Raw genomic sequence first — 10,520 nt, forward strand, 5'->3', positions numbered from 1 at the left:
TTCTGACAGAGGGATTTTACCACCATACAGCTGCAGAAACTTTTAATTTACATTTTAATTAAAAGATGTCAACAACACCCAGCCTTATAATGTTAAAAATTATATTCTGCATAAGTTCCCTATAAATATCACTTTAGATAAAACAGGAAAAATAAAACTGGAGGATGGGATTGCCCACCCTTGGTGCTGCCCATTTTCAACCTTTTATCAAACCTACTGTCTCCAAACCATAAAACACTACTGTTCTCACATCATCTTTTTTATGCAGAGGAAATTGACTCGGGTTGATTTTCCTCATAAACTCGATGATGTAACGTAATTAGATGAATCAGCACGGTTACAGCTTTAAATCGCCCCCTCCCTTTCGCTCCAGTTCACTATCTGCGATTGTGCGTCAGCTCCTATTGGCTGAGTGATAATCTGTCAGACAGACGGCGCAGGGCCCGGGAGGTGGGGGTGAGGAGGGCCCGGGAGGTGGGGGTGAGGAGGGCACAGGGCAGTATGTTTACTCACATCTACGATTAGTTCCTCCAGATCCCGCTCCGAGCTTCGCTTTGGTTCCTTCAGCCGGACTCTGAAACCAGACTCGCCCGGGGAGGAGGAGGAGGAGGAGGCGTCTTCACCATGCTTGCGTGTCGCTCGGTGAGGCTGTCTGCGGCGGCTTTCAGGATTCCGGGCTCGTTGGGTTTTCGGGTCAAAGAACCGAGAGGGGACGTGACCCTGACGTTTCGGCGGCACCGGTTCTCCCCTTTGCGCGGCCCGGAACAGCCGCGAGCGCACCTGGAGACGAGAATCCCGGAGCTCCCGAGAGTCCCGGACCGGGACGCGTCGGCTGCTTTTGTAACCGCAGACTGGCGGCATCCGAACCGGGTGACCGCGAGGCTGCTGCTGGACGCCTCGCGCGCTCACAGCAGAGGAGGCGCGAGGAGCAGGAGTGTTTTGTTTACAGGTACCACCTTCAGCATGCAGAGCAGAGCTGCGTCCACAAATACAGCCACGAAGAAGAGCGAGGCTGACGACAACAAAGAGGTACGTAAATTAAAAAAAATAAATAGTTAACTCAAGTGTTTGCTTGACCTCCAGAACCGGGTCAGAACCAAGAGGCCGCCATGATGGCAGGAGTCCAAACTTTCCTATCAAACAAACATGGCTCAAGTGTTTACAGCCACCAGGTGATAAAACCGGCTTGTCAGCCGCGTTCAGCTCTTTACTGGTTATGTAAAATTAATAAGAGGAAAAACACCTGGCTGAAAACACACCCGCCATGGCTGCTCGATATGGAGTTACAGCAGGTGAGTCATTTTGGCTGAAAAACCAACAAACAGCTGAACAAGTTTACTTTAGTCTTCAGCACGTGGCATTTACAGGTGAGTCAACAAAGAAGTGCTGTAAAAAACAGTGTTTTTCTATAGTTCTGACAGCATCTGTCATCAGGTTTATTTAGAGATTAAAGATCATAAAATGTAATACTAAGCATAAATTCAGTACTTGGAACCAAGATCAGCCTTTTAAAATAAAAAAACATGAATCTACATTAATTAATTTAATTAATTAATAATGTTGATTGGAAAACTACACAGAATTCCATTATTTACTTCCTGTCTAAGAAAGAATCATGCCATTCAGTCATTTTTGAACTTTTGCTCCAACAAACGCTGCCCGATTTTCCTGAAGGGTCAAATAATCTTTTTCAATGAAATCTAACATATTTATGTTTTTTAACTACTTTTATTGTCATCCTTCACAGAAGGCGACCTATGACCAAATATGGTCAAAGGTGTTCCATAGAGCAGTGGTTCCCAAACTTTTTGTCTTCTGACCCACAAAATATCCATGGCAAAAACTTGTGACCCCAAATATTACTGGTCTGAGTACACAAACTTCATTATTAACCCTAACAACACAGGCTTTTTGACAATCTAAACAGCTTGTACACAAATATAAATACTTATTTTTACTTATTTTGTGTTTTTGTAATAATTATAGGGAAAATATTACATCAGCAATTATTTTATTACCCTTTAAATTGATTTCTGGAGATTATCCAAGGTGCTTCATGACCCATAATTGGGTCCCAAGCCCAACTTTGGGAACCAAAGTGCAGTGGTTCCAAAACTTTTCAGTTTTTGACCCACAAAATAACAGTAGCAGAGACCTGTGGCCCCAACTATTTTTGGATGATAAACATTTGTATCAGGTCAACTAAACATGGGTATAGTAACAATATTTTTATACTACATTTATCCATTTTAAATATACTAACCTCACTCCTTTGTACCTTTGTAACAACTAAGACAAAATGTAATTAATTCAGAAAATCTTTTCAGGACCCCAACTTGATGTTTCGGGACCCCACTTTGGGTCCCGACCCCAACTTTGGGAAACACTGCCATAGAGTTCCAATGTGGGCGCAACTCCTACATATTTACTTTTATTCCAACAAAACTAATCGGTTTCATTCAGGAAATATTTCCCTTTACATAAAAATATTGAGTTGCTAAAAGCAAGATAAAGATGGTAAATTCAAGTGTAGGTGAATAAAAGGTTTATTACAAGTTATTTATAGAAAAAAATACAATATTCTAACGACTGAAACACTTCTGAACATCCATCAATGCTAATTTGCTAAAAATTTCATTATAATTTCAAAAATATGTAGAAATAAAGACATTATCTCCACTTGTTAAATTTTTAAAATGCTGTAAAGCTGTGTACAGGATCTTGGCATCATTTGAAAAGTATTTTAAAGCTTTCTCAGTTGGAAAAAATAAGTTAATATAGAAATATTTTCTGAATATTTTCCAATCATACCTGTTAACAGTTCTCAAAAGAACATTTTTATGCTTGTTGTACTGTATATTAGTTAAATAAAATAGTAACTGCATTTCTCAACCATAAGATGATTTGAATTTCAAATTCTAACATGAAAGATGGTGAACAATATGCATTCCTCTTAGGAAAAGGCATTTTATTCAGTTTTCACCAAATCACTATTAGCAGAACATCAAAACAAAACCCTACAGCCTAATGAGTGATGCAAATAAATATATTAATGTTTACAGACTTAAATTCATTATAATCATGTGTTTTTATTTTAATGAATATTTCATTTGGAGTCCTAGGACTTAAGTTCTGGCCCTTTACAGTCTGGCTTTTAGACAAACTTTACTGATGTTGAGTGACATAGACCAATAAACTTGATCCTTGGAGTGTCAAAGTTTCCTCAAATATATACTCAGATGTAATATTTAAGGAGTAACTAAAACCTGAGTCAACCTTTTTGCAGATGAACTGTCTAAACTGTTATTGTATACCCCTGAGGCACAATTTCACTGCCTTGAGCATCTTTAATATGCTCTACATTAAAAACAAAAATAGACACATTAAACCTGTACTGGAATATTTTACACTTGGAGCAGAATATTTAAAACCAAGTTTGAGTTTTATAAAACTTCAATAAATGGCTGTTTTCAGCACATTTTATTCATCTGGACCACATTAGACCTCTTTACAGAAATGCTAGCTTGTCAAATTAGGCTAACTGTCACTGACCACACCTCCTCGCTCACCCCCTGCCCTTGGTCTCTTGGCACCACCCCACTTTGTTGGATATTTTCAAATTTGCCTGGGGGCGGGGTTAATTAACGTCTAACCAGATATGCTGTAACTTAAAAGGACAGTACAGGATATTGGTATTCAGTAGATTCTAAAGCAGAAATATTGTGTAAAATTCAGGAAAGTTCCACATAAATAAAACAACAAATAAGAATTATGCTGCAGTTTAATCAGACTCACTTTGCAGCCTCTCAGTCAGTCAGTCATGACGGGGAGAATCACCTCTTTAATGTTTCCCTCCAGCTCCGTGTGTTTGCTCAAGTGCATGAGTGCGCCTTTGTCTGCGTTTGTGACTTTGCATGTGTTTTTGTGCCTCTGAAAAGCTGTTATCAGACACAGCAGTCCCACTGTTCACCCTCCTATACAGCCTTCCTGGCACAGCTCCCTCTAGCCGCTCGCTCACATGACCCTCCCGCCGTGGTGCCCGGCCTTCACTTTCAGTCTGGTCTGTCTGTCCTCTGAAAAGCCGAGGCCTGCTCCCTCGCCCTCTCTGGACTCCTTCCATTGTCTATTGATGGCAGCCCGGTGGAGATGTGGCCAAAGCTTCATTCAGGAAGCTCAGGCCAAAATTCCCAAAAGACAAATTATAGCTGAGAGAAAAGATCAGCGGGAGGCTTTGTTTCTGTTCTCTTCCTGAGATAAACAAAGCATTTCATAGAAGGTTACTGTACTCGCATCTTTACTTGTACTGTTAAAAAAAACAGTTAAAGAACAGTGTTTGTGTTGGACAGAACGTTTGCAGCCCGTCTGTTTTCTGATGAAGAAGTCATCTTATTTATCTGTTCCAGTGCACTCTGAGCTGACACAGCTCTGTGAGCACCGAGTCAATATTTGGCCTGAAAACAAGACCAAAGTATTTCCTGTTTCCTCAGAGAGGATCTTTTAATAAAACACAGCAGGTTGGGTGTTTTCCCTGACAAACCAAAGTGAAAATATGTCAGAGTAGTAGGCCATAAAAGGGTAGAACTGGACCAAGAGGAAAACTGGTAATACTAAGATAAAAGGCTTTAGCAGTGTTTTTCCAAACATAGACAACTCTTGATGTTTTAACTCAGACTCATGCAGGGTTAGACATAAGGACTTTTTTTTTTCAGGTTGTCCAGCCGACAACTTGTTGACAAAATCTGGTTGTCCAAAGAAATCTCAAGAAAAATGTAATTTAATAAGTAGGCTGTATTCTGTGTACAAAATTTACTACAGTATATACAAATGTTCTCAGTCAGCAGGTTGACAGTTTCAGGAGCTGCTTGAGTAAAACGTCCTCGTTCTCCTCCTCATCCTCTTTGAAATAGCGAGCAAAATTATTGTCACTAAAACATTTCTACACTTAGACTTTACCCAACATCCATAAGCTTTCTGTCTACAGGTCAAACTTTTTCATATGTGATCAATGAGTGTTACATATCTGTGAGATATTTGGATTTTATTTAAGTTGGAAAAAAAGAGAAGTTGAATAAAACCCAATGACTTTTTGTCTATTAAAGTTTAGAAAGCCAAAAAATCTATAATTCAACCTATAATCACACACAACAGGATGTAAACTAGTTGCACTAGGGTTGCACAATATTTGAAAAATGTGACATTGAATAAGTTCTGCTGACTATGAACCTGCACCTACATGTTGTTTGTATTCAAGTTTCATTGAACTTTTACTACGTTTTTTATTGTGATGCGACCTGAGTACATGTGTTATTATTATGTGCAAACCTGAACAGTATTTAGTTTGTTTTCGTCGAGCTATTTTTGACCACTTTTCCTCCATTTCTCTGCAAATTTGCTCATCTTCCTCATTCCTCATCAAAATCCTCATCTTCCTCCACAGCTTAAGAATTCACTGACGTCACTTCTCTGAAAAACGTTGGCATTATTGTCCCAGAAGTTTCACAATAAAATTCAAGGTTTTAGCTCTTATGAGACGAAGCAACCCGTCAAAATAAAAGCCCTGACACGCGACCATTTAGTGCAGTGACTTGTGGTTTAGTGCCTAAATAGCAGTGATTGCGATGACGACGTCAAAACAAAATATCGTTTAGCTCAAAGTTTCACACTCAGGCTCTGTTGATTTAAACACGACTGCAGCTGCTGTGGCTTGTATCTGCCCAACGATGAGGATTATTTTACTTGCTGTGAAACCACAGTCCTGTCCTCATCGTTCGTGCTTTGTTGCAGTTTGCTGTAGTCCTGGTGTGGGCTGTTAGTTCACTAATCTGCTCCACACACACACTGCAGTGACCTGCCTTCCCCCTGTCACTCTGTAGGCCGGCTGCAGAGTGTGTGGTGCAGAGTCAAGTGTCAGAGAGGTCACAAACGGAGTAATCTGTGTATGTGCAGACTAATGAGTGGCTCTTTGTGTGTGCAGTAGACTGACATCTTTAGCGAGCACGTGAAAGTGGGAGCAATAATGTGAATTACCTAAACCACACAGCAGCAGCAGCCAGCCTGTGTTTAATCAGCTGACTCAGCTGCTCAATGAACAGTGGGAGCTCATAAATCAGATGACCCACAATCACAGCACTGTGTATATACTTTATAAAGAGATGTGTATTTCTACAACTGAACTAAATAATTGAAAGAACATGTATTTGCTCCTATTTTTATTTTTTATTCTCCTCTTATTTCACTCCATTTTATTTTTACAGTTTGTTCATGAGCTCCAGGAGGCCTCGACTACCTCAACCACAGAAAAGAGTCCGGAGGACAAACCGGAGCCACAGGAAGGAAAACTCAACAAAACCCAGCAGCTAAAGAAAGTCTTCAAAGAGTACGGAGCGGTGGGAGTTTCCTTTCATATTGGGATCTCTCTGGTGTCTCTGGGAATGTTCTACCTCCTTATATCCAGGTAAAAAAAACACAACAACTCCCAGGTGTCGAACTTAACTGCAAGTATTGTGTTCACTTAGTTTGACAAATTCTTTGCAGCTGAGGTTATAGGTCAGCAGAGTGATCTCATGCTGGGATAAATTCCTACATTGGCTTAAAGTGACTGTGACGTACCTATCCATGAAATACAAAAAGTCAAAGAAAATATGTTTATATTTAAGAAAATTGGCATAATACACATGATTTGACCCGTTATGTCACATAAATGGCATATTTTCATTTGAAATTAGCGCGGCTAAAGTGAAACAGGAAGTGACATCAAAGGGGAACACTGAGAAGGAAAACATCCTAATTTTTGTTTATTGAAACATTATCATTTGAGCTATGACTCATCTCTCCATGACAGTGATTCAAATAATCTAAAGAAACAGATTCTTGTCTACAGTCTGTGTTGTTAGCCATTTTAGCAAAGCTCTGTTCACATACTGACTTTCCCCTTTGACATCACTTCCTGTTTCTTTACATGTGAATATCTCAACTGTTCATCTCAGCGGCATGAAATCCTTTTTACAATATGTTATCAGTTATATTTCCAAAAATACATTCATATTTATTATAAAAAATTGCTGTCACAGGCACTTTAATACAAAATATTCGATTTTCTATTATTTTAATTGATTGTTTGAATTTTTTCTTAAAAAAACAAAATAAATTAAACATCGTTTTATATTAAGAGTAAAGGAAACCTTGCCTTATAAAACAAACTCAGGTATTTTTTCCTCAGGATGTAGTTTGATTAGTTTAAAATACTAGAAAGCAAAGCACAAAGGCAGCTTCATTAAACCTAGAAAGAAATAACTAAGAAGTCTGGAATTTGGCAGACTGATGATCCATCAGTGTAAGAACGTGCAGCTTTTCCTCATTTATGCACAAGACATGAGTGAACTGCTTGTAGGGTGAGGAACATTAAACCCCCACAGTGCAATAAATGTGACTTCTCTGACCGAGAGCAAAGTGCAGGTCGTAAATTACCTCTTCCTCCTTTTGAAGTGTTACAACCAAGTTAATTTTCTGATCTTGGGAGTATTTTTGTTGTTCAGGATGTGCGGAGTTTAGAGTTACTCACATTTCATGAAATGCAAAAAAGCCAAAAGTTACTCACATTTCATGAAATGCAAAAAAGCCAAAACACGGCACACCCTGCTTTAGGCACGAGTTCGAGTCAGGCCTTTGTTTGTTCGTGTGTGCGTGTGTGTGCATGTGACCACTCACAAACATGCCAGAGAGATTTTGTTGCTGTTATCTGACAGCTTGAAGATTTCCTCCTCCAGCAGATGACAAGCATTTGAAATGAAAACTGACTGTAGGCATGAATCTCTGAGCATTATCACCGGGAGCCAGCAGAGTCCTGGCATGAGGCCTGCTTACGCTCCGTGTGCAGAGGAAACAGTTGTCAGGGTGCAGATGGATCTTTATGTTCAGAAAGATTTAAGTTTGCAGAGCTGGCTGCGGCTGCTAATGCATGAGAAAGCCTGCAGTGACAGAAGCAGCTTGAAGCCACATTCCTTACATATTTACTGCTTTAAATAGCTCTGAAGTCAACGCCATGACCGTACAAAACAAAAGCTCGTTTCATGAAAGCACAAAAAATAAAATAAAATTCCCGAAACAAGAGCGAGTTAAAGTAAGGTCAATGTTATTTGTTGAAAAAGAAATATGAAGTAAGGTTGCTTTTTCCTAATGAGCACGGCTCCCTCTGGTGGAGACGAACATGAACTACATTTTAACTACATCGAATGAGGAGACTGTTAAAAATGCTTTTGCAGAATAAAATGCTTTGTGTGCTTCTACAAGTTTGAACAATAAAATGGAGTATTAGGGCCAGACTATGAGATTATTTTTTAAATTATGAGAATAAAGTCAATGTTTTGAGAAAAAGGACCTGTCTTGCACCCTCTGTGGACATCCTCCGAAACGTGTCACTTTGTTTATGAAGTAGTTCAAAATTACTCTTTGGTCACCGTTACTGTAATAGGTTTCCATCTACATGATGTGATGAATATATCAGTCAAAGCAGCCATTAACTGCAACATGATACAGTTTTAGGTTAACATTTGAATCCATATACCACAGTGTGTTGGGTCTCATGCTGTCGGACTCGCCGTGCTCACCAGAATCCTTCTCCCTCTAGATCTAAATGATCCTTTGTTTCCCAAGAAACAAAACTTCTTTTACCACTACCACAAAAGAAGCAATTTCTTCCAAGTCCACATTCTTTTTGTTCTGTCATTTGCACAGTCGTTTCAAACTCATGAGATGCTCAACATTCCTCATTTTAACAGTGGTAAGACTGATTTTTCATGTAGGGTTTATCATAATATGACTTTATTTTGCTAATATTTCAACCTTGTTTTCAATTAAAAATAAAATCAGTCTGGCCCTAATACTTTGCAAAATAAATAAGTTTAGATTTTTGCTGGAAGTTACTACGACAGTGTTGTAATTCCAGTAACAGCCTACATGTTAACTCTGTGAACCTCTAACCGGGTTTCTGTGTCTCTCGGCTCCACAGTGGGATCGACTTGGCGGCCATCCTGTGCAAACTGGGCTTCAGCGAGGCCGTGGTTCAGTCCACAATGGTGGCTGGAACCAGCGCGTTTGTCCTGGCCTACGCCGTCCACAAGCTCTTCGCTCCCGTTCGCATCAGCATCACGCTGGTGTCGGTTCCTATCATCGTCCGCTTCTTGAGAAAGACTGGACTCTTTAAACCGCCCACGCCCGCTCCCTGATGTCTCTGTTCTGCCGCCGCCTCGTGAAACACACGGGATGGCCGTAATTAAAATGTCTGTATAGAAATGTGCTCTTTCGCCTCCTCTTTGATGCATCTCATGTTTACGCTTTGTGAATTCAGGTGAAAATATCTTCATGTTGCTAATTCCTGGTGTAAAAGAATCAAACTCTTATTGTATTAAAGTTGAAGATGCATTTTRGGATCATGTCTTAATATTTATGCATTTTTAATTTAAGTAGAAATTGAAAAACTAAGTTTTAAAGTTTTATTTTGGAGCTTTTGCACCTGGCAGTCCCCCCCACTTTTCTTGACCTTTTTGTGCCACCCAGATGTTATGTTTGGGCCTTAATGGGTCGATGCAGTGAGGGTCTCCCATGGGATTAAAGGGGAAAAAGCTGATTCATGTTCTGGTTTTCTGTGAGTCAAAGTCTTTGTTTTATACGTTTTCTCTTTCTTTCCTTTACCTCTCCCACATCCTCCTCCTGCTGTTTTCCTTTTTCAGTTATGCTAAAAATGCTACAACTCAAGTATTGATCTCTTATTAAAACTTAGCTTTCAGTGTTTTAGATAAGAATTTTGGGGTTTTGAAGTTTTCAGACCTTGTTGATCCTGTTAAACTGTTGGACATTTTATTTTTGGAGTAAAACAAAGCCTGGATTACAAACTTACCAGGCTTGTAAGACTTAATTTAATCTTTGTCTTAATTTTGTAATTAAATAAAAAAATTAATTATTAAAAACATTAAATTACTGTGTGACGTAAACTACTTTCCCCTTGATTCAGTGCGATCCAGAGTATTTTTCCTGATTGTTTTGGTTTGATTGACAGTTCTGCTTCACTCTGTCATGTCGCTTCCAGTTTTCTCAGGCTGCTCTCTACCTGCCTTACTTAAAAACAAAACCAGCTTTTTCAGAGCCTTGACCTACAAACTGAAGACCAGCTTGTACAAAAGATTAAATATACTCATGTTCCTCTGTGTATTCAAATCAAAATAAATTATGGTTGTCGCAAGTTTGAGGTTCGTTTCTTTTAAATTGCCTGCTGCCAATGGTAAAAAAAAAAAAAATGCAGGTGTTTTAAAGTTTTCAACTAAACTTATAAAATTTCATATGTTTAAATCTCTGCCATAGTTTTTTTTTTTTTCATTAATTTGAAGAACCTCAAACGATCAGAAAATTATCTTAAAACAGTTTGTGTCTGGCCCATTTTCTGTAATCTCAAATCTATAAAAAGGTAAATACTGTAACTGGTCACATCTCATTTGGATTGATTCAAATTTAAAGTTTAAAATGTT

The 10,520-nt window shown here is 39.0% G+C and overlaps 1 protein-coding gene across 1 annotated transcript; it reads left to right on the forward strand.

Moving 5' to 3' along the window:
- Window positions 1–474: 474 nt before the first annotated feature.
- On the forward strand, window positions 475–10,237 carry fam210b (family with sequence similarity 210 member B). The gene is made up of 3 exons (XM_014004774.1): window positions 475–1,029; window positions 6,255–6,454; window positions 9,008–10,237. Exons 1-3 carry the CDS (start codon window positions 625–627, stop codon window positions 9,222–9,224), a joined length of 822 nt encoding a protein of 273 aa, XP_013860228.1. The 5' UTR covers window positions 475–624; the 3' UTR covers window positions 9,225–10,237.
- The last annotated feature ends 283 nt before the right edge of the window (window positions 10,238–10,520 follow it).

This window comes from Austrofundulus limnaeus, unplaced genomic scaffold (assembly GCF_001266775.1).
Source record: "Austrofundulus limnaeus strain Quisiro unplaced genomic scaffold, Austrofundulus_limnaeus-1.0 Scaffold26, whole genome shotgun sequence".
NCBI classification, from domain to species: domain Eukaryota; kingdom Metazoa; phylum Chordata; class Actinopteri; order Cyprinodontiformes; family Rivulidae; genus Austrofundulus; species Austrofundulus limnaeus.